Genomic DNA, 25,748 nt, shown 5'->3' on the forward strand with positions numbered 1-25,748 from the left:
CGGTATCTAATTCTGGTTTGTCTGTTGTACAGATACTCGTGATATGAGCTTCCCATTCTTGCTTCCTGAATAGGAACAGCATTGTTGTTTATTAAAACTTCAGTTTGATGTAGATGGTGGATGCCAACTACCATGGCTAAATACATTTCAGTTCTCATGTTGTCAAGCTTAACAGTACTTATTTGTGAAAAAGCAGTGTCCTCCACCCCCACCAGAAAGTGCTGTCAAAAGTGTATCTGTATTCTGCAATTTTGGAGCATCCATTTTTTGTAACATCTTGCTGTGGTAAATTAAGTTCACTGCCACAGTCAAATAGCATGCTCACGTCTCGGGTACATATTCAAAAATTTTTTTATAAATGTTTCTTTTTAATACTCTTCTTAACAGTTAACTGTACCCTTTCATTTATTCTTATTCTTTGTGCATTTAGAAGAGATAAGGCCAAATGCATCGCAGTTTTATGAACAGTTAATGTGTCTGTAAAAAATCCTTTTTGAGTTGTAAATTGTCTGTAAATTTGAAATCTCTTTTTCGTCATTTGATTAGAAGTATTTTGCATTATTGGTTAATATGTTCGTTAATGCACCTGTGTTTCATGATTGCTGTACATGAAAGTATTACGTATGTCTCGACCATCATCCTCTGGAAATTAATGCACTGTATCATGGTTACATTTCAGGTTGTGTGGTAATGGTTTTTATAATTTACTAAACTGCGAGGCTTTTACTGCTCAGTTCTGCACTCTTACAGCTATCTTTGGTTCATTTTGATAAAATATGTCTTTTTGCCTTGCATCAAAAGTACAACTTAGATTGGTGTGTTCTCTTTCAAGAAATCTTGTGCACATTATAATGAAATATGTAGATGGTTCTAAACCAACTCAGCTCCCTTAAAATGGATTTGTATATGACAGAAACACATTGTTTTTCTGGAAAATTTTGATTTATTGTAAATTTTATCTTTGAAATCCTTAAAATAAGAGACAGCATATTTTAACAATGTAGGAAAAGACACAGTGCTTTTACTGTAATGAAGACATGTGAAGTTGCAGACAGGCACAATTAAAGACACATAAAGCTTTCAGCAAAAGAGAAACACACAGCATTCATATACACAAGCAAACCAACCTCATGCACCCATGACCACCAGCTCCTACATCACAGGCTGAAATGCATTTCAGCCCAAGATGCTGTGGTTAGCTCATAACTCTTGTGGCCTCAATTCCTTACATGTTTGTATTCGTAGCCTAAGGTTATTGTTTCTCCAAGGATGATAACAGTGAGTTCTGATATGGCAAAGTGTCTGTTATGTAGTACTGTAATGCCAGCCAGGTCTTAACAATAAAGATTTTCTGAAGGAATAAAAATTGCTTCAGAACTGCAATAGAATGGTCTACATTTATGTTTTTAAATTTCTCAACAAATTGATAAACACTTCAGTTGTCACCCAAGACAAAAAAAATTTATATTCATAATTGTGTTGTTTCAGTGAGATGAAATTTGACTCTCATTGAAAGAGTCTAATGGAACTGTTACTTATTACTAAGTCACTCCTCTGTAATTGGCAGAACAAAATTATTTCACTTAAGTGCAGATTTGAACATATACTTCGAGCTGGCGTTGGCCATGCTATAAGCTTCAGTTTCACTGAATTAACTTCTTTTCATTGCAGGAAATCCAAAGTGAAACAGACATACCTGAAAGAGATTTGATCCGTGCCTTGCAATCCTTGGCTATGGGAAAGGCAACGCAGCGAGTTTTAATTAAAAACCCAAAAACCAAGGACATTGAGCCAAATCATTTGTTTTATGTAAATGATTCCTTTACTTCAAAACTCCACAGGTACAGTTTTTCGTAGCAAGAATCACGTGTGTGTGTGTGTGTGTGTGTGTGTGTGTGTGTGTGTGTGTGTGTGTGTGTGTGTGTGTGCGTGCGTGCGCACGCATTTTCCTTCATCTGATGAAGGAATTTAATCAGTAGCTAAATAATAACTGCTGCTCAGTGCTGCCTCTGTGCGGTGAGTAGCAATCTGTCGTTGCTATCTCAGAATTAGTATGTAACACTGTACTTTAAAAGCTTTTACCGTTCTTACCCAAATCTAAGCTGCACCCGAAAAATGAGACCCAGAATTAAAGGAAATCAAAGCCACACTTGAAAAATGAGACTTGAAATTACTTCAATATGGAAACGAAGTTGGTTCATTCTAATATGAGATACAAATTAGATAGAGTGGGTGAAGGTTACAGCAGTGGTAGTTGTTTTGAAGTTGTAAGCTTAGCAGTTGAGCTAAAGCAAGGTTATTTTGTAGATTAATTTACTCTTTCAAACATTTAAAAACCACATTAACTTGTCTGCGCAGAATTTATAGTCTTACAAGATTTAAAAATTAATACTAAAAGTCAGTTGCTGTGCTTCATTTTTGACTGTTATCACTATTCAGCATAAGAATAATATGAATATAAACACTACATAATACTTACATTCTTCCACGTTTGCTGTTGTCTCACTCAAGTTTGTTAGACAAGCACGGTTTAAATGAGGTAGCAGCTAACACTAAAGAATACATGGCATAATGTTTACATTTGTATTGTTCTTCAGATGAAGACAGTACATGAATCACAATTCATAGGAACCATATCTCGTCACTCGTAGGGAAACATTGAAGACGTGATGTAAGCAGTATTGACGTAAATTGTACACACAGTCTTGCCAATTGGCTTTTTTCATAGTAGGTTTTTAGTGAAGACTTCAGTTGTATGGCCAGCAATGCTTATAGAATAAGAATGAAATTAAAGGCGAAAATATAAAACAAAATTTCATTATATTTATCATGCAAATTTTGTGAAATAATGAAAAAGATCAGTTAAGTAATTATGAATCACTATCACTTGATTTAAAGAAAAATTGAGCCGTTCATAGAATTTGTTGACCTGGGAAAAGCATTCGACAATATAAAATGGTGCAAGATGTTTGAAATTATTAGATAAATAGGGGTAAGCTATAGAGAGAGATGGGTAATATACACTATGTACAAGAGCCAAGAGGGAATAAATAATAAGAGTGGATGACCAAGAACGAACTGCTCAGACTAAAAAGGGTTTAAGGCAGGGATGTAGTCTTATGCCCCTACTGTTCAATCTGTACATCCAAGAAGCAATGATGGAAATAAAACAGAGATTCAGGAGTAGAATTAAAACTAAAGGTGAAAGGATATCAATGATACGATTTGCTGATGACATTGCTTTCCTGAGTGAAAGTGAATAAGAATTACATTATCCGCTGAATGGAATGAACAATCTAATGAGTACAGAATATGGATTGAGAGTAAATCAAAGATAGACAAAAGTAATGAGAAGTAGCAGAAATGAGAACAGGGAGAAACTTAAAACATCAGGATTGATGGTCACGAAATAGATGGAGTTAAGAAATTCTACTACCTAGGTAGTAAAATAACAAACAACGGAGAGCGAAAGGAGGACATCAAAAGCAGATTAGTGGTGGCAAAAAGGGAATTCCTGGCTAAGGAAAGTTTTACTAGTATCAAACATCGGCCTTAATTTGAGGAAGAAATTTCTGAGAGTGTACATTTGGAGCGCAGCATTGTGTAGTAGTGAAACATGCACTGTGGGAAAACCAGAAAAAAAGATAATTGAAGTATTTGAGATGATGTGTTACAGACAAATGTTGAAAATTAGATGGACAGTAAGGTAAGGAAGGAAGAGGTTCTGCGGAGAATTGGATAGAGGAAAGAAAAGTGTGGAAAACACCAACAAGGGAAAGGACAGAGTGATACGCCATCTGTTAAGACATCAGGGAATGACTTCAACTAGAGGGAGCTGTAGAGGGCAAAAACTGTAGAGGAAGACAGAGATTGGAATACATCCAGCAAATAATTGAGGACGTAGGTTGCAAGTGCTACTTGGAGATGATGAGGTTGGCTCAGGAAAGGAATTCGTGGCAGGCTGGTCAGAAATGGAGGACTCTTGTTGCTTAGTTCTTTGTACAGAGCATCGTCCTCCATACCATCTATTGCATTTGATATCAAACATTTTTTAAATGTCTGTTGCACAGTATGATTTGGAACACAGTTCTATGGGTCATCAAGCCATTGGCTCATTTGCGATAAAATTGCATGTTTTACATGTCCTGTTGGTGTCCGTTGTCTGTCATTATTTGAAAGCCAGTCTGTTTAAACTCACTTAAGCTTTTCCTTATTCAAAAGGATGTCAAGTATTCGCAGAATTGACATCATCATGCCTGGAATTACAGTCAAGTCCCATTTGCTTTCTAACAGTTTTTGTCTTACTGCAGGTGTTGTATGGCCTGTGTACACATCTAACACCAGCAGATTGTGTAAATCAAGCATTGCACTATGACAAGCCTAATCCATTCCAGCACCATGTCCTCCAAAATCACCCGCTTTCATTTGCTCATACAAATCACAGTTTATGGAAATGCTTTGAATTTCAATTACGTCTTTCACTTGAAAACTACAAATGGAGCCAATTCATATCCATCGGCTGTGGAAGTAATCATGATGGACAGCCGCAGTTTTTCACTCTGATAAATGAATATTTATATCTTTCTTTTCTCTGGCATCAACCGTATAATTCGACGGCATGTCAAAATATGCAGGAGTTTGGTCTGCATGTCCTATCGGGCCGAAAAGATATTAGTTTTCAGCACACCATCTGATTATGAACCGCTGAAGTGCCACAAGTTTTTTTTCATATTTTTTGGCAACCTCTGTGCAATTTAAGTTCGCCTCTGAAGTGAAAAACCCCAATGCTTCATGAAAAGACTGATCCAGTTGCAGCTAGCCTTAAAATTTTTGATTTTTTGCAGTGAAGCAATTTCATGTGCCTTAATTTTTAAAATTTCAGCATTCACGGCATGCATTTCTGATGCTATTTGTTAACAAACTTGTTTAAAATTACTTAAAGAGCATGATACCGGCCATGTTTTGACCCACTAAAGGCCTTCTTGGTGCTGGAATAATTTGTCTCTTTGCAGTCACCATCCTATCGCAGACCTGCAACATGATCAGAACTTATTTCTGCAGATGATGTACCTTCCTTCTTGAATTTGGCACTATAATGGAAGCACATCATTATGGTTCACTAACACCAGCACTTCACAAAATTCACTGCTTATATTTGACAGCAAAACTTAGTTGTGGTGGCTCCTAGTGCCATTTTTCAGAACTTCCATTTGCTTTGCACTTGATTCTCAGTTGCAGGTGGTTTTTTGATGCTGCAAACTGGAAAAAGTGTGGCTTAGCTTCCAATATATACGGTATACACTTCTTATTTGCGGTTTATTGTCCAGTTTTCACTTGCATATAAATTTTTAATCCAGACAGATACTTTGATAAAAGAATTGCTGACACTTGAATCTGTATTTGGTGTTAAAATTTTTCAGTTTTTCAGAAAAGCTTTTCTTGTCGGTGTCAGTCTCTATTTTTTGTCCTTCCTACTTCAGTCACTGTCAGTTATTTTACTGTCCAAATAGCAAAACTCACCTACTACATTTAGTATCTCATTCATCAATAGCAAGACTCACATTCTATACTTAGTGTCTTATTTCCTAATTTAATATTCTGTGTTGCCCGATTTAATCACACTACGTTTCAGCACCTGTATTTTTCATTTCTTTATATTCATTTTATAACTTATTTTCAAGGTACTACCCATTCCCTTTTGCTGATCAGAGTTGTTTGCCATGTGTGACCTAATTACTGTGTCATTGGAAAATCCCAAAAGTTTTCATTTCTTTAATTCTAATTTCTCCTGGGTTTCGTACATTGCTTGGTCAGTATACACAATGAATAACTTGGGAGTTAGACTGTAACTCCCTTCTTAACCCTCTAGCTGTGGGTGACGTGCATGTGTGTATTCGGCTCTATCTACATAGTCTACAGGGGACACTGTTATAATGTTGGATGTATTGGGTTGATGCGTAAGTTTGTACCATTTTTCTATAAGTTTATAAGAAAAGCAACAGACTCACATAACAGAGACTTGACTCATCTATAATACATTCTCCTTCTCTATTTATAGTAGTCTGTGAATACTGTGGCAAATTTTCAATTGGGCAACTGTAGCAATCGTGTGGCTTTGAAGAAAAGAGCACTTCGTGCCATATTCGGAGCGCATTATCATCTGGATTGGAAGTTCCTTGAAGAGTTGTTCGATAGAGAGCAGACAAGTGAAAATCTGAAGGTGCAAGATCAGGTGAATAATGTGGATGCAAAAGGACTTCCTAACACGTCTTCCATATATAGTGGTTTTTGCCAGTCTAGCAAAAAGCGGGTGGGCATTATTGCGGAGTAACATCCCTTTACACAGTCTTTATGATCAGTATTCCTCAATTGCATCTGCAAGACATATCAGTTGTTGGTTACACCTCAAGGAAGCAATTCATAGTACATCACACCACTGCTGTTCAACCAGATGCGTAACGTTATCTTTTGTGAATACCCATAGGTTTTCATATGGGAAGATGCTGCTTTGTTTTAGCTCAACTACTGCTTTCTTTTCCATATGTTAGCATTAAGACACTATTTCTCATCACCAGTAACAATACAGGATAGGAATGGTCGGTGTTATTCATGAGCCAATTGATGATGACAAGCAAGCAGAAATGCACATAAGGCCACCTGCTGATTTTTGTGATTTTGGCTTACATCATGTGATACCCATCAGTCATAGCGTTTTTGTTTTGTATATTGGTATTCCAGATGCTATGAGTTTATTTATCAATTTGCATTTTTTATTTGTAGTTCACTGTTGCTATTTGAGTTTACATATTGTCTTTTTGTCATTTGGAGGTGAGGGGCGCTGTGGACACTAGAAAATGGAATGCCAAGTGGAGAAGTCTAAACATTTCCAACATAACTCTTGTGTATGAGTTCAGCAGCAGGGTGGCAGCAATGGAGACAGCTAGAAACATTTGCGCTGTGTATGGGGGTACCATTGTACAGAGCACAGCAAGAAAATGGTTTTGTTGTTTGAAAGAGAAGTGTTTTGACATTAGTGACTCTCCACATTCAGGAAGACCCCTTCAGGGTTTAATGAAGATCGTGTAAACACATGAATCCACATCATTGTACTCGAGAACTGGCAAATGGTGTGAACTGTGATCATTCCACCATTGTGCAACACTTGCATGCAGTGGGAAAGATTCAAAAATCGAATGTATAGGTACCGCATGCTCGAAGCCAAAATTACAGAAATAGCAACTGGTCATCAGCAATTGGCTTGTGGCCAACACCACTCTATGCTATCCTATATCGCTACTGGTGACTGGAAATGGTGTATTTATGCTAACATTTATATTTAAGTGTCAGGAAGTCGTTTCTGAAAGTATTTGGATGGAGTGTAGCCATGTATGGAAGTGAAACGTGGACGATAAATAGTTTAGACAAGAAGAGAATAGAAGCTTTCAAAATGTGGTGCTACAGAAGACTGCTGAAGATTAGACGGGTAGATCACATAACTAATGAGGAGGTATTGAATATAATTGGAGAGGAGAGAAATTTCGCTACGGTCGCAGGTTCGAATTCTGCCTCGGGCATGGATGTGTGTGATGTCCTTAGGTTAGTTAGGTTTAAGTAGTTCTAAGTTCTAGGGGACTGATGACCTCAGATGTTAAGTCCCATAGTGCTCAGAGCCATTTGAACCATTTTTAGAAGAGATATTTGTAGCACAACTTGACTAGGAGAAGGGATCTGTTGGTGGGGCATATTCTGAGGCATCAAGGGATCACCAATTTAGTATTGGAGGGCAGCATGGAGGGAGACAAAGAGATGAATACACTAAACAGATTCAGAAGGATGTAGGTTGCAGTAGGTACTGGGAGATGGAGCTTGCACAGGATAGAGTAGCATGGAGAGCTGCATCAAACCAGTCTCAGGACTGAAGACCACAACAACAACAACAACAACAACAACAACATGCTAACATAAGGAAAAGAAAGGAATGGTTGAGCCCAAAAGAAGCAGCAACTCCTGTACAAAGGCCTGTGTGCATCCACAAAAGATAATGTTATGTGCCTGGTGGAACAGTGATGGTGTAGTGTACTACAAATTGCTGGCCTTTTTTGTCAATGACTGTTTTTAACACCTTGTAGACCCACTCCAGGAAGTCTGTGTGAAGTGATGCAACTCCATGATAACACCTGCCCACATTTTGCTAGACTAACAAAAACATTATACAGGAGTCAAGCTATGAAGTCATTCTGCACCAACATTATCCGCCTCATCTTGCACCCTCAGATTTTCACCTTTTCTGCTCTCTATTGAACACCCGCAAGGAACTTCATTTCCAGATTAAAATGTGCTCTGAACATGTTTTTCTACAGTTATGGAACCAAAAATTTACCCCAGCATTGACAAACTGTTGTAAATAGTGAAGGAGAAAACATTGGTGATGACTAAAGTCTCTGTTATATGTATCTGTTGTTTATTAAATCTACGGAAAAACACTACAAACTTATGCACCACCCTATATCGCGTTTACTCAATTATAAGCCAGCGTTTTTTCCCAAATTCGTCATTAGAAAACTACGGGATCATCTCATATTTGCGTATTAGACTATTGTTGCTGTGGTCTATGTTTTTACGTTATTTAACAGATTGATGTAGGGGTCATCTTACATTTACAAAGGATACTTGGGTTATTGAGGTCAAGTGCAGATTTATTTTGAAAAATTTAGGAGGGTAGGTAGGGCAAACGTTACTTGTGCTTGAACAGGCTGGAGATAAGGTATTGACCTTGCTCGAACACTTGGTCAATAGGGTATTGACCGTGCTTGAACATGTGACATTTGACTCTTGTGGCACTAGTGCAAGGGATGTGCGAGGCACAATGAACTAGCCAACACAGCAGTGTATTGCTCTGCGTAAAATTTAACAGTTTTATGAAACAGAGAATGATACAGAGTTTAACACTAACATCTTGCAAGCTTGTGTCGTATTTGAACAGTTTTGCAATAAATATTCTCAAACATGTATGAATACCATATTCATACATTTGTGGTTCTTTGTAAGTAAACTTAACATTGAAAAGTGAACGTGCTGTCCTTCAAAAAACATTAAATAATAGTGAACACAAGGCAGTATTTTATTTGATTATGAGATACTGTAATGATTTACCAGGTGAGTCACAAATGGGAAATTCGGCCAGTATTCATGTATTGGAATACCGGGTGAAACATTACCATAATCAGCTTTAAAACAGATGACGACATTCAGATGAAACAATAAATCAAATTCATCCAGAATTAAATGTCTGGAAAACTAAGTAAATCATAGTAAAGTGTCTGTAATTGTTATCACGTGAATAAATCCCAGCAGCAAGGCTTATCGTGGAGATAGTACCAATGGATGTCACTAGATCATGGGACTAGTGAAAGTGTGAGAATTTTACTGAACTTGATTGCAATCTTCTAGTTATGAAGTAGTTGGTGTTGTTGCACAGATGACCTGCACCATCGAAGTCATCGCAGATTGTTTTTCACGATTACTGGGGCACAGGATTGTGGAAGGGTTGGAGGGGAGCAGCAGTATTGGCTTGGCTGAGAATGGTGATGGGTGAAGGGAGGGGAGTGGTGAGTGGGTTGCAAATTATGTCACACTGTGAACCATGGGAACCTATACCACTTAATTGGCTTTTTATTAACGTCTATCGCATTTAAACTCAGTTTGCCTGAATTCTACTGGAATTGACCTTAAAATTGGACGGTTACATGACAGTGGTATACAATTCTGCAGGAGGCAGTAAACGTCTAGACAGGAGCCAGTGGAATACTTATGTTTCTTGTAACAATGTCGTCGACACTCACTGTGAGGTATGATGGGAAGGGAAGGTGATATGTCAGCTGCTGGTTTTACGCAGCCAATGAAAGATTAACAGGCAGACGATATGTTTGGAAGTAAGACACTTTGTAACATCCTCACATCAGTATAGAAGTGATATCCAATATATTTTCAGCAAAAAAAATCGGCTGCATTCTCAAGTTCCATCGTACCATAACTTCAGATATCGCAACATATACGGAAGAAACAGTGAAAATATTTGTGATGCCAAAGATATACATTTCACAACTGTACTATTAGGACGATGATAGTGATTAAAAATAATGATACCAAAGATGACATAGTAAGCAACAAAGATAGTGAAGATAAAATTAGTGTAAACCATTTCTTTTTGTTTTTGTTTATTTTATTTCTTTTTGTGGTAATTTCCAAGAATGACTGCCTATCAAATGCACTGGTCCCTAGTGACATATATTGAATGTGTGACTCTGTTGTTAATAAACATAATACCTACCTTCTCCCATGGTTTAATTTTAAAATACTGAATTACTTTTTCAGTCTGCTTGCACAAATCAGTTGCATAGTAGCAACACAGAGCTGCACGCTGATTGATTTGTATGAGTACACTGAGTAAATCAATTTTTTAAAAATTAAATCATGGTAGAAGGTAGGTAAAGCAATGTTTATTACAGTAGAGTCACACATTTGATATACATTGCAAGGGGCCAGCGCATTTGATAGGCATTCTTAGAAATTGTCCTTCTGTGTTATCAAAATGTAGACAATTAGTAAGTGGCCGAAGTTTGAAATAGGTGTAATGCTAACATTTTATGCAGATACTCAGTGTCAGTAAAACAGTTTCTAATTTTCATTAGTCAGAATATGTTAAAAATTACTTTTTCCCAAGGAATCTCTTTAAAAATGGGGGTTTTTATATTCTGGGTCTTTTATGCTCGATTACATATGGTAATTATCGAATAAAATTGGTCAAAAAAGTCAGAAAATTAACTACGGTTATAAGTTCAGAATTACTGCCTCCATTTCATGTCACCAACTATTATATAACAGTATTAAATGTATAGATTGCTATCCACCTCTTAGAGGAAACACATTGTCTATGTACCTGTCTGGCATTAACGCCATATTGTTATTCCATCCCAGATTCTCCATTATTCAACTGTTACACATGTGAGAGATGAACTTTGTTCTCTGTATTGTATCACTAATAACTTGAGAGATGCAAAGACTGTATTGTAGTCAGCATTGGTTCAAATGGCTCTAGCACTATGGGACTTAACTTCTGAGGTCATTAGTTCCCTAGAACGTAGAACTACTTAAACCTAACTATCCTAAGGACATCACACACATCCATGCCCGAGGCAGGATTCGAACCTGCGACCGTAGCGGTCGCGCAGTTCCAGACTGTAGCGCCTAGAACCGCTCGGTAGTCAGCATTGGCAAACACTTTTTCTGAATGTGCAAATGCTGGAAATGTAGGTTTCTTTCTTTAATCTGTCTTCTGTGAAGGTCATTAATATTGTCTTTCATGTTCCTCTGTTTCTCGGAAACCCAAATGCACCTTTGGTTACCTTCTACGTCATTCCATTTTTTAAATTGACACTTTGTGTTAATATTTTGCAACCATGACTCAGTAATTTGCTATTTTGGTAATACCCTCATGTGTTAGTGCCTGCCTCCTTCAAATACGAGTGCATTCCCCCATCAATCTCAAATATCCGGCATATATGTGGAACGGTTGTTGTCTATTCCATGTGCCTTGTTTCAGTTTAGATCGTCTAGTGCTTTGTTGAATTCTTCTTGTGGTGTACATCCCCATCTCATCTTCAGTCACTTCCTCTTCCCTGTTTATGATATGTTTGCTATTTCTAACTCTACGCCTCACAGACTGTGTTTATGTACAAGTTTGGTTTAAAATAGATATTACATTCGTTGTAGCTGAATGTGAAAGCAAACTAATTCTGTAAACTGCTTATTTTAGGGTAAAGATTCAGACAGTTGCAGCAAAGGGAGAGTCTGAGCCAGAGAGACGAGAAACACGTAATAAAGTTGATGAAGACAGAAAACATGAAATTGAAGCAGCTATTGTACGAATTATGAAAGCGCGCAAGAGAATGACTGTAAGTGCAGTGTCTTTCCTTCAGCTTATTATGTACTACATTCTTTTGTGGGACATTCCTGATTTCATTATAGCTGTGTAATTTTGGATTATATGAATGAACTGACCTTGCAGTCCCAACCTATTGCCAGATGTGGTACTGGTACACACCTGAGACAGTACTTGGTAACTAGCAATGCTGCAGTGGATTCAGTAACCGTAAAAGACAATAGTTGCCAGTTATGTTTTTGCCTACATGTTTGTTCATACTTTATTTAAGTAAAACTTATCACTATAGCAGTGATAGATGCAACCACTTAAAATTTCTTTTAAAGTAATGTAATTATTTTTTAAATTTTAATATTGAATGTAAAAACTAAAAGTATTGCTGTTTGCCAGTATATTCATTCTCCTGTATGTTCGTGACCAACTGCAGTTTCAGGCTGCAGCTGGACTTCAATTGACATTTAATACAAGGTAATTATAGATGATTGAAGCAGTTTCACAGATTTGCAGCCACATATTTTGATCACGATATGTTAAGGAGGGTCATTCACATTTCTTCCAGTCCTAGGATCTGCTCATATGCACTTCTGATAAAAGTTCTATGAGTCATTTTTAGTTAGTTGTCACTTCTGCTTTAACATTTGGTAGTAACATGTGCCATTTACAATTAATTGGATTGATTTCAGCACAACGTCCTTGTAACAGAGGTAACGGAACAGTTGAAAAGTCGATTTCTTCCATCACCTGTTATAATCAAGAAGAGGATAGAAGGATTAATTGAGAGGGAGTACTTAGCAAGAACACCAGAGGATAGGTAAATGTGTAATGCACTATGTATAAGTTAATAAATAACTGTGTGTTACTTCAAGTTGTCATTTTATGCTTACAGGTGGTAATTTTGTTCAAGGAGGAGGTAAAAAATTAGCATCTGTAAGTGAAAAATGAAAACTTTTAAAAGCTTTACTAAGGCCGCTAAATTTTCCAAGCAGTTTTTCAGTTGTCATGTTGATGTAAGACATAATGACTTGTTCATTGCTGCTCTGTGCTCATTTTGCCAGAAATTGATCTTTCCATGGGTATAGGCACTTCATGTTTTCGGCTTATGCCACTGGCAGACAGCTGTTTAACTACTGCTTGCAATTTATCCCCTTGGAAAGGTTTCGTGGGTGCAAAATTGAATCTGTTTTCAAATACTCAGTTTGGGAAAAGTGTGTGTGTGTGTGTGTGTGTGTGTGTGTGTGTGTGTGTGTGTGAAAGCAAACTAATTCTGTAAACTGCTTATTTTAGGGTAAAGATTCAGACAGTTGCAGCAAAGGGAGAGTCTGAGCCAGAGAGATGAGAAACACGTAATAAAGTTGATGAAGACAGAAAACATGAAATTGAAGCGTGTGTGTGTGTGTGTGTGTGTGTGTGTGTGTGTGTGTGTGTGTGTGTGTGTGGGATAGCTCTTCAAACGGTCATTTGGTTATTGAACTTGGAACTCACGTGCTCACTTTCTAAACACTAAGCAAACTGGGAAAACTGCACCTAATCTTTTATTACAGTGTTTTTTTGCTGACACTAGCAATCACATTCAGCTGAAAAACCCCTCCTTAAGCATTCCTTTTGTTGATTTGTACATTACCTGATGAAAACTGTGCGAACTGAGTGCTGGATCACATGCTTTTAGTTTAAGCTTCTATCCTTGTTCATTAACTTTTCCACTGCTACAGATTTGCTCACCAAATACTGTTGCATGTACTGACAGACAACGTTCTGGTCAATACGAAATACTTATCATCTGATTTTTTGAAAACTATTAGATGAAAAAATTTGATTTTTGTGCATCTTACAGTCTGTTATTTTCACTCCATAAAGAATGGAATTTCTTTTCGTTATCCATCGTACCTCTATGTTTCACTGAATTAAGTAAAACACGGCATAAAATTTTAAAGATTTTGCAGCGTTGAAACATACTGGTTGATTTTAGCGCCTACTTAACAGTAAATGAAATGTAGATAAGATATTGAAATTGTATTTAAAGTTGAGAGCAGGAGACTATCTCACTTCATTCTCAAGTTTCATAGCTGAAGGACGCCCGTGCACAACATACCTATTCATCTCTTTGCACATCTCAACTCGTGGTCATAAAAATCATCTTATCTAAAACGAGTCAAGATAACTAAATGATGTGTTTTGCAAAAGTTAGTATGCAATGCGACACACATGTTGTATGATAAATAAACAAAGTTCAATGGTATACTCACAAGTGAAGAAAGCTGCCTCTTTCTTTTTTTGGATAGCTGCTTAAGTCAGTTGTAATCATTTTCTTTACATCTTACTTCTATATTTCAAAATGTTGAGAGACATACCAAAATAATATTGGAACTGCTGAACTTGTATGCAGGGTTCATAAAGGAGCTAATGGAGATTTAATGTGACAAGTGACTGAATCAACAGTGAGATGGTAACTTTAGTTTACATAAAATTTGCAATCCAGTGGCCAATTTGCTTAGATGTCAGTGGTAATGTTATCGGCCTAATTTTAGAATTACGTGAGAGTGTAACTGCAGTGGAACACTGGGGGAAACAGTTGTTGTCGTAATAGACCATGTGTGTCTTGTCTGGTTCCCAGTTTAGTACAGAGTCCAAACAGTGGAAAACTGAAATCTTGAGTTTGACACAGCTGGAGAAGACAGGAAAGATGTAGAAATGTTAAGCAAATTTATGAATTCATAAATCTAGAGATTACGATGTTTACCAGCAAAACTTTGAAGCATCATATTACTATTACCCACTATACTTGGCACTTTACCTGCCAACAGAAGATATAACATGAAGTTCCACGTATGATTAGTCACTGGGCATTAGCCTATGTGAAAATAATGTATAGTATAAGTCAGTCAGAGCGTATTGTTGGTCCTTGACATACAACTGCCGCTTCTTTAAAACTGTGTGCACTAATACTCAAAACTTAAATGATCCGGTATTAAATGGCAGTATTGATGATACATAGAATTCACTGTTGGTGTTGAACTGCAACTTTGTATGTCACTTTGTTGACACAGCGACATCGTATGTCAATTTTTATTTAATGTATGGCTTGAAATTTATTTTCCATTCTTTTTTCATTTAATATTTTATGTTTGTTTGATATAAAGATCACAATATATTTCTTCACTCTCCTCTCAAGCTGAATTTTTTGACATGGGTTTGCTGTTAACTGTCTCAGTTTTCAACAGCATGCAGAGTTCATGTGTGTGTTCATCAAGTACATTAAATTACTGAATATTCACAGCAGCAATGCATTGTTTTCAACACATGCAATCTGTCTTTTCAACCAGAAATAATGTGGAACAATGTAGAGGATTAAGGAGAAGAGCTAACAGGCTGTGCAAGAGAAAGAAAAGGGAGTGGAATAAGAAGAAATTTCAAGAACTAGAAGAACTAAAGGAACAGAGTGAAGTAAGAAAGTTCTATCATGCCATAGGCAAAATGAAGAATAGATTCCAACCAAAAACAATGGCCTGTTCCAGTAAAGATGGGAAAATGATAAGGGAGGAAGAACAGATAGTGGGAAGATGGGCAGAGTATTTCAAAGATACACTAAGCACCAGCCTAGAAGACGAAGAGACAGCTGCACAGGAGGGAAGAGTGGAGCTGGAAGTAGACAATGAAACCAATGAGGCAAGAAAGCCAACACCACAAGAGGTCTCCCAGGCTGTGCACAAGTCAAAAAACAATCGAGCCCCTGGGGAAGACAGCATAATTGCTGAATTAATAAAAACTGGTGGTGAGGCTGTAATAAAGGAACTGCACACATTAATATCAGATATATGGGAAACAGAAACTATGCCAGATAATTGGAAAATTGGAATAATAGTCCCCATTTATAAGAAAGGGGACAGAACAGCATGTGAAAACTATAGAGGTGTAACACTCCTAAGTACAGCTTATAAGATCTTCACAAGTATATTAAACGAAAGGATACGGAAGTGTGCAGAAGGCATACTAGGGGAATATCAGTGTGGCTTTCGACCAGGCAGAGGAACAACTGATCAAATATTTGTGATAAGGCAAATGATGGAAAAGTTCTATGAATATGAATATGATATAGATCTGCATTTCTTATTCGATTTCAAACAAGCCTTTGACAGCATAAATCGGCAAGAACTACACAGAGTACTGAAAGAAGTTGGTATATGTGCTAAATTAATAAGACTAATCAGAATGACAATGACAGAGACAAGAGCAAAAGTAAAGGTCCTTAGCAGAACAAGTGAAAGCTTTGACTTTAATAAAGGTGTGAAGCAAGGGGATAGTCTCTCCACTGTCCTATTCAACATAGCCCTGCATAGTGCAGTAAATAAAATCAACAAAAGAGGCACCATATTTATGAAAACTAGCCAGATATGTGCATACGCTGATGACATTGCTACAGTAGGAAGAAATACCAGTACACTCTTAGAAACATACCGGGCAATGGAAACAGAAGTCTTAAAAATTGGCCTCATAGTAAATGAAAACAAAACAAAATATATGGTAATGTCACAATCTGAGTCTAGAAGAACCCTTAAAAACCTAAACATCAATGGGAAATGGTTCAATGGAGTGTCCTCTTTTAACCACTTGGGAGCCCTAATAACAAATGATAACAGTATTGGAAAGGCTATAAGGGAAAGGATACAAGCAGGAAACAGAGCTTACTTTGCAAATATGCAGCTTTTCAAAAATAGCCTTGTTACAAGAAAAACTAAACTGCTAATATATAATTCCCTAGTCCGCCCAGTTATCACATATGGCTCAGAGGCATGGACGTTGACAGAACACGATAAAAATGCTCTAAGAAGCATTGAGCGGAAAATACTACGCAAAATCTATGGGCCAGTAAGGGAGGAAGAAGGCTGGAGAATACGCTACAATGCCGAATTACAAGAGTTAATACAAGGCAGGGACATAGTAAAATTTGTGAAATCACAGCGAATACGATGGCTAGGACACTTGGAGAGAATGGCAGAGGATAGAAATCCAAAGAAAATGATGAAAGGTATGATCCATTCAGTTAGGCGAAAAGGGAGACCTAGAAGAAGATGGATCGATGAGGTAATAATGGATATCAGCAATATGGGAGTCCGGGGATGGAAAAGAGCAGCAAATAACCGAGAAATGTGGAGGAAGATTGTTGAAGAAGCCAAGGCTCACCAAGGGCTGTAGAGCTACTGAAGAAGAAGAATCTGTCTTTTCAGTAAAACAATATCAATAAAGTGTACAGTTACACTTAAGTGTTTATTGTATGTCATAAAAAGTACAACACATATATTACTTACAGCTCACTATTGTTAGCTCTTTGTTACCATTACCAGTCTCCCTTTGACCCCTGAAAGCTAGAGTTATTAGTTCCAAGATGTAAATAAAATTTCAGACTTTCATCATCACACAAGCAAAAACAAATCCAGATAAAAGTTATTAATGATACACTGCTCTCTGTGCAGTGTTATTAAATGCCATTCATTATTACATTGAAAATATTACTTTTTTATACTGTTTTTACAGGTACTACTTACTGTTAGCTTCTATACTTTAACTGCATTTTAAAAAATAAGCTATAGCAATTCTCACTGGACAAAAATTTGCCTGATGTGAATTTGTACTCAGTGATCTTTCTATCTTCAATGATCTTTGCATCTTCGTTCCACAGTTTTGTGGAACTTATGAGTATACTATTTCATTCTTTGGTAAATGTTATACTTCACTACCTCCACTAATGCATGTACTTTACATTTATTTCAGGAAAATTTACACATATGTTGCTTGAGCAAGATACCTGTTAACAAGATGCCTTTAAACAGGTTAGTAAAACTTAAAAGTTGCTATGGAATCATTTAAGAGAGGCCAAAATCATTTGTTGCCACTGAACAAGTGTTGGTTGCAGGTTCTTCATGAAGGGGTTGAGAGCGTGGATGCATGCATGCATATGCGTAACTCGAAAAATTTGTCGGAAGGCTCTAGCAATGTTCTCAGTTTAGAAAAGACTGTTTTGTGTAGCATATTATTTTATAATTACTTTTCAGTATACTAAATGGAAAAAATTGATGTGAATGGTTCCTGTGAAGGAGGAGTTGGTCACAAACCAATACAATGAAAAAGCAGTACAGAATAAATTTCATGACATTAAAATTTCTTTCACATTTGAAATATGAAATATCATCAATGCTCTCAAAAGTAAAGCTTTGTATGATTAATGGTTCCTAATAAACATCAACGTGTGAATTTGGATAGATTGATACCATTTAGGGGAGACATTGAGCGAGAGACAGAAACATTTAAAAGTAGACTAAGCTATCTAATAATGTCCCCCTTCAGGTGCAGAAAACCACACACCTTCATACTCGCACAACTCTCACAAACAAGGTCACAAAATAATTCTTGAATACAGATAAGTAATAAACTGCAGACCCCTTACTGTCCTGTCCTGTCTATAGCTCACCACCTCAACTGTTTTCAACATCCTGTAGACTTAATTTGAAACTTTTTGTGCTTGCCCCTGTAAGTTATGAAAGTAACTGTCCCACTGACATGCTCTATAATAAATATTGTTGTGCAGAACTTGGCAAACCAAATTTGCACACATCTCTCATATTTATGACCTCAGGGAAGATCAGTTCGGATTCCGTAGAAATGTTGGAACACGTGAGGCAATACTAACCTTACAACCAATCTTAGAAGAAAGATTAAGGAAAGGCAAACCTACATTTCTAGCATTTGTAGACTTAGAGAAAGCTTTTGACAATGTTGACTGGAATACTCTCGTTCAAATTCTGATGGTGGCAGGGGTAAAATACAGAGAGCGAAAGGCTATTTACAATTTGTACAGAAATCAGATGGCAGTTATAAGAGTCGGGGGGTATGAAAGGGAAGCAGTGGTTGGGAAGGGAGTGAGACAGGGTTGTAGCCTATCCCCAATGTTATTCAATCTGTGTATTGAGCAAGCAGTAAGGGAAACAAAAGAAAAGTTCGGAGTAGGTATTAAAATCCATGGAGAAGAAATAAAAACTTTGAGGTTCGCTGATGACATTATAATTCTGTCGGAGACAGCAAAGGACTTCGAAGAGCAGTCCCTCCCGACCTGGTACAGAAGCAAATAACCAGAGCCACTTCCTCATCCCCTCAAACCCAGAACCTCCCACAGAAGAACCCCAAAAGTGCCCCGCTTGTGACAGGATACTTTCTGGGACTGGATCAGACTCTGAATGTGACTCTCCAGCAGGGGTACGACTTCCTCAAATCCTGCCCTGAAATGAGATCCATCCTTCATGAAATCCTCCCCACTCCACCAAGAGTGTCTTTCCCCCGTCCACCTAACCTTCCATCCTTCATGAAATCCTCCCCACTCCACCAAGAGTGTCTTTCCCCCATCCACCTAACCTTCGTAACCTCTTGGTTCATCCCTATGAAATCCCCAAACCACCTTCCTTACCCTCTGGCTCCTACCCTTGTAACCGCCCCCAGTGTAAAACCTGTCCCATGCACCCTCCCACCACCACCTACTACAGTCCTGTAACCCGGAAGGTGTACACGATCAAAGGCAGAGCCACATGTGAAAGCACCCACGTGATTTACCAACTGACCTGCCTACACTGTGAAGCCTTCTATGTGGGCATGACCAGCAACAAACTGTCCATTCGCATGAACGGACACAGGCAGAGAGTGTTTGTTGGTAATGAGGATCACCCTGTGGCTAAACATGCCTTGGTGCATGGCCAGCACACCTTGGAACAGTGTTACACCGTCTGGGTTATCTGGATACTTCCCACTGACACCAACCTATGAGAACTCAGGAGATGGGAACTTGCCCTTCAATATATCCTCTCTTCCTGTTACCCACCTGGCCTCAACCTCTGCTAATTTCAAGTTGCCGCCCCTCGTATATCACATGTACTTAACAACATCTTTGCCTCTGTACTTCCACCTCGACTGACATCTCTGCCCAAACCCTTTGCCTTTACACATGTCTGCTTGTGTCTGTATATGTGCGGATGGATATGTGTGTGTGTCTGCGCGCGAGTGTATACATGTCCCTTTTCCCCCCCTAAGGTAAGTCCTTCCTCTCCCGGGATTGGAATGACTCCTTACCCTCTCCCTTAAAACCCACATCCTTTCGTCTGTGTTTTATTGTGTCTATCTACCAGCACTTTCCCGTTTGTCAAGTCACAGCATCTTTGCTTTGGAAGATAGGAGACGAGCTACTGGCAGAAGTAAGGCTGTGAGAATGGGACGCGAGTCATGCTTGGGTAACTCAGAAGGTAGAACACTTGCCTGCAAATGGCAAAGGTCCCCAGCTCGAGTCTCGGTTCAGCACACAGTTTTAATCCGACAGGAAGTTTTTAAGGATCTCAATAATTCTAAACAGCTGCCATCTAGTCCAGGTGCTATGTCTTGACGTCAGTTTTTCAGTGCTTCATTGAATTTTTCTTGCATTACCATATTTCCCATCTCATCTTCATCTATTTCCTCTTGCTTTTGCATACTGTTGTCTCGGGGTCATTTCCATTGCTTATCCACTCTTTATATTTCTCTGCTTTCCCATTTCCCTTCTTTTCTTTGCATTGGCTTCCAATCTTGGTCCATGTATCCTCCAGCTGTCCTATAGGTGGAATCTATCGTTTCCATAATCATGGATCATTCTACAGCCTTGTGTTAATCCTGTGCCCATACCTACTTGAGGATTTTTCAATTCTTGCCAGACTCATTTTTAGGTGTGTATATTCCGTTTCGCCTAGTACATCTGCTTTATTTTTTTTTTCTCTCATTAATTAAATTCAGTACCTCTTATGTTTTGTAACAGTTTAAACCAGTCCTCCTCCAACTGATCTCCTGTTATGTTCACTATTTCATCTCTCAAAGCTACCCATTCACCACCTATTGTATGCCTTTCCCCTGTTTGTCAATTTATGCATCACGCTTCTACTGAAATAGTCAACAACTTACTGGTTCTTTCAATTCATCCACATCCCATCTCCTTAATTTCCTACCATTTTGCAATATGTTCAGTTCATAACCAGTAAAATACTGTGTAATGTATCTGTATCCCTCCAGTGTCTCCAAGTTTCTTCCACACATGCAACCTCCTTTCATGACTCTTAAAAGGAGTTTTAGCAATGATTAAATTATGCTGTGTTCAAAACTGTGTCAGGTGGCTTCTCTTTCCATTTCTTTCTTTGTGTCCATTTTCTCCTAATATTTTTCCTTCTCTTCTTTTTCTTGCTATTGAATTCTAGTCTTCCATCACAGTTTTTCATCTCTCTTTACTATCTGAATAATTTCTTTTATTTCATAATACATTTTTATCAGTCTCTTCACATCTAGTTGGCATATAAACTACCACATTTAATGATAATTAATCAGCACAGTCTTTAACCTAAAGGATACACACATGAATTTTCATTCTTTTAGAACACTTCTTTTTTACCATACAAGTATTTCAGTGGACTCATTCTCCAATGAAATTTTCGTTGTTGCACACTATGGCTGCCAAACTTGAGAAGAGGTGCTCTCTCTCTCTCTCTCTCTCTCTCTCTCTCTCTCTCTCTCTCTCTGTGTGTTGTGTTTGTGTGTGGTGTGGGGGGGGGGGGGGGGCTAATATCATCACATTTGGTGTGGGTAAAACAAACTTCTAATGCTGTTTTTATAAGGTTTCATAATATTCTGTAAGTAGGCTTCTTTTTTTAATCCATAAGATGACACAGTAGTTCAGATCTGCATTGAAAATGTTTAATAAAGTTGGCTGCTGTGCAGGCAAAACATTCCACCTTGAATAGGGTCTTTAGGATAAAGTAAATGATTACATGGCACTGTGGTGAGTATAGTTGTGACTACACAGTTTCAAAAAACATCCTAACAGTGCTTGTGGCCACAAGTAAATTTTTGTACAACTGAAAGAATTGTCCAAGGCTCATCCATTAGAATTATGATATCTATAATATTGTTTATAGTCTGTCTCCATGCCCCCATCCAAATCCAATTTGCAGTAATGTTTAAATTTGCTGTTTTTGTGATGATTTTGTGTATAAAAATCTATTACTTTTGTGATGATAATTTTTTTTTAATTTGATGATTAGCCATTTTATTTTGCTTATATTAAGTGGATCTTTTTAGTAATTGTACTACATGATCCTTACCAGTACTACTATTTTCAGCATTTGTCTTCACATCTTCGAAGATGTGTGGATCAAGGATGACAAGATGCATTGAAGCTAGATGAAGCATGTTTGCCTGTGATAACGTATCTGGAAAAGCTGTCGTGATGAGCTCAAATATTCCTTGAAGACCGGTGTAAAATGTTTATTGTTTTCAATTTGCATACCCAAAATTAAATTATTTGTGATGAAAAAATTTTCAAAGTTTCTCTACATCTAATAAGAGTTATTCATTTTCATTTACACGTAGTTCTGTAAAAAGTGAGTTATCACCATGATCAGCATTACAGTCGACAACTGCTTCTGGCTGTGCACACTTACACATTTCTATGCTACAATCAGCAGTGACCTCCTGACTGTGATAAAATGTTCAGACGTTGTTGGACGACAAGAACGATTGTTGTTGAGACTAGTAAGTGCGCTTCAAGTAACATAAGACATTGTGTAACAGATACTCAGAAGAGTGATGAGTTTTTCATACTCCGACTGTTTGTGACAGTTTGTGGTATTTGAACTTCTCAGGATTTATAATGAAGCTGTAGCTTCCTGTGTCATGATTGTGTTTGTAATTACATCTTTGACTGTGATACAGTTAACTTCAAATTGAGGAAACTGTAGGGTGTGATAAGACATTGGGCACCCTCTCATGTCAGATTTTGTGAAAGACTTCGTGCCAGAGTGGAAGCAAGTGCCACATGTGCAGTGATAAAACAGTACTGTACACCTTAAAAGTCAGTATGCCAGCTTTAACCGTGTTTTGGCTTTTTAGAGTTTCCTGAGAACAATTGTACTTTCTGATAATATCAGGAACTGTTAGTTTATTTCAGTGCTTTTCTTGTGTTTTAATATATGGACCCACAAGGTAGGGCATACACCATCATAATTCAGACATTGTTAAAGAAAAGAATTCTTCCCATTTCTTGTTGTTTGTACTTGAGAATGCATCTTAAATTGTGTTGCATAATCAGTTTTTATGGAATGAAATCCTATTAACAAAAGGGATTTAGTCATTGATATTGTGGCATTCTTTGAAGTGAAATTGTTTGATTGTATTTTATGACTTGTAAATAAATTTCAGAAGTTTCAAAGGAGTAGACTCAGTTATTTGTCAGATAAATAATAAAAAGAAAAAGATGTTTCAAAATAAATCAGTATTTCTGGCCACCGTGAAAATATGTTTAAAAAAGTCAGAATATGGTTTTTGTTCAGACACTTTTTAAAATTTTAAAGTCCTTATTAATATTATTATTTACTGCAGTTATTATTTTATTACTATCGTTATTTAGTTGTACATTTTTGTATATATATGTATGAGATTTCTCTTGTAGCAACTCTTGAATGTAAATTTTCTTTTATTGCAGAATTTTGTTATATTGAACTAAGAGTGTTACGTCCTTTCGAGAAATGGTGACTGTAGTAGGCTAAATATTTTTATAATATTTATGAATGCAAATTATGGAACTGTACGGATGCACACATGATCATATAATTAGAGCTTATTAGCTCATCAGTTGCTACACTTCCGTTAATTACAGTGCATTGTAATGCTTTGAGAAATGGATTATTAGTTGAAAACATCACTTGATTTTACTTTTTTCATAAATGTTATTTGTATCCAGAATTTTGTAAAGAGCTAAAGATTGTGAATTTTGTAACAAAATCTCTCTTTATGTCTTACTGCAGGTTTTTCCAAAATTTACTTCTTGTGTACATTGAAAGAAACGTCTGAAAAGGTTAGTAGATATGATAACTGATGGGAAAAGGGGCAGTGATTTATTTTTGATCTGCTTTAGATGAACCTCATAATGCTCCCTTGTTCTTGAGGCACTAGCCTGAGATACCATTAAGTACACAATGCTGTCCTCCTCTGATTCCTATGAACGTCTTTGTGACAGTGTCAAAGAATTAACCCCATTCTGTCTCACCCTCTGCCCCCAGCTGTTTGCTTCTGTGCCCATACACTCAGTAAATTACCACACACTAAATAAAACTTGAATTTTTTTTCTTTGGCTTAGTGTTGCTTGGTAATATCAATTTTAGTTTCATGGTCTCATTTACTCTTTTTCAAGTTACTGTTAAGTTTTTCCACTTGTTCTTGTTCCACAGTGCATTGATAATCCTGTAAAAATATAACTTCTGTTTGCATTGTTTACAAGTGTAAGTTCACATAACGAATAATTTACTTATGAATATTGCAGATAGATGCTACTCTAAAATTAATTGACATTACCAGTAATTCTATACAGTATCCTTCTCATATATATTGTAGCACACTTTTTACATTTCAGTGGATATTACTTGTTATAATGTTTTGAAGGCCAAAGTTTGCATCTTTATTTGCTGGAAACTATTTGTATTTATTTGAGTTCGTGTTTTAGTTAAGTAGTATTCTCAGCACATGATACGCCTTTGATTACAGTTATTGAAACCTCATCGTCATGACCTTTCGATTATTATAGATGCTCACCAGACTTTTCAATATACAGGTCATTTACACAGAAATGGGCATAATTTAAATAGCAGTTGAATAATACGCCTCTTGTTGTGAACTCCTGACTTAGTGAAGGTGGAGTGTAGGTACCTACACATATTTTTTAAAGAAGCCCATACTGTATGTATATAATAAAAAATACTTCTTACATGTTTTGTAAAAAAACCGTTTTTCCCCTAACTGAAATACTCCTATGTTATAAAGTATTAAGTTTATCTTGGTGGAGCTCTTGTGTACATTTTTAGTGTTATTAAATTATTGAATCTGGTGCCAAAGTTCTCAAAAATTGGTATAAGAATTAACTTTTTGATAGATACATCTTAGCAATGAAATTGAGCTAGAGCTCGTAAGCATTATGAAATCAGAATTCAGTTATACACATGAACACTAAAAAATACATGAAGGGTTTTCAAGTGTAGCTGATTTTGAAGTGCTAGACTGCAGGTTAATTGTATTCCATGTGAGAGTATGGTTGTTTTCCTCTGTACGTTTTTAGTTAACAGGTTGGGATTTAATGTATAAATCCATATCAGATGTACTAAGTATTTCCAAATTGCTTTTACTCACTTCAAAGGGTTGTAAAAATTGAGTAGCTGTCATTTTTAACAGGAACTTGCATCCAGAGAAAAGACTTTTTCCATACTATTTTCATACTACAGGGATGAACATGTACCACGATCCAGTCTCATTAATGTGATCAACGCCTATGTTTGAAGGCAACGTGCAGTAACCATTCAGATGGCAGGTGGCGTTACTAGCAATGGAAGGTATACAAAGTGTGTCAGGTGGGAAACAGAAAGCAGTGCAGTCATTGTTGTTGTGTGGAAATGGAGTAATTGGAGTAATTCATGTGATGTCCAAAAGGGCATAATCATTGGCTTTCGGACCAAGGCTGGAAGCGTTTTCAAAACAGCTAAGTTTGTAAAATCTTAACATGCGGTCGTGGTTTAAGTATACCATGCATAGTAAAATGGCGCTATCCAAAACCGGCACTGAGGCAACTGGTGCACCACGGGAAATAGGTGACACGGGTGAACAACAGCTCTGGAGAGGTGCGTTGGCAAATAGAAATGCAACTGTTGAGCAACTTATCACCCAGATGAATCAAGGGGCTACCAATGATCGTTGCTGCGTGTGGGCCTCT

At 37.3% G+C, this 25,748-nt stretch overlaps 1 protein-coding gene across 1 annotated transcript in view; it reads left to right on the forward strand.

Annotated features, from left to right (window-relative positions):
• Nucleotides 1-24,752, forward strand: part of LOC124775040 (cullin-3) — a 259,802-nt gene extending 235,050 nt beyond the window's left edge. Inside the window, exons 12-16 of the mRNA XM_047249818.1 lie at nucleotides 1,672-1,841; nucleotides 11,816-11,954; nucleotides 12,625-12,752; nucleotides 17,708-17,766; nucleotides 22,114-24,752. Of these exons, the coding sequence (XP_047105774.1) occupies nucleotides 1,672-1,841; nucleotides 11,816-11,954; nucleotides 12,625-12,752; nucleotides 17,708-17,732 (462 nt within the window). The 3' untranslated portion in view covers nucleotides 17,733-17,766; nucleotides 22,114-24,752. The remainder of the gene's footprint in view (nucleotides 1-1,671; nucleotides 1,842-11,815; nucleotides 11,955-12,624; nucleotides 12,753-17,707; nucleotides 17,767-22,113) is intronic.
• Nucleotides 24,753-25,748: the final 996 nt, after the last annotated feature.

Source organism: Schistocerca piceifrons, chromosome 2 (genome assembly GCF_021461385.2).
Source record: "Schistocerca piceifrons isolate TAMUIC-IGC-003096 chromosome 2, iqSchPice1.1, whole genome shotgun sequence".
NCBI classification, from domain to species: Eukaryota; Metazoa; Arthropoda; class Insecta; order Orthoptera; family Acrididae; genus Schistocerca; species Schistocerca piceifrons.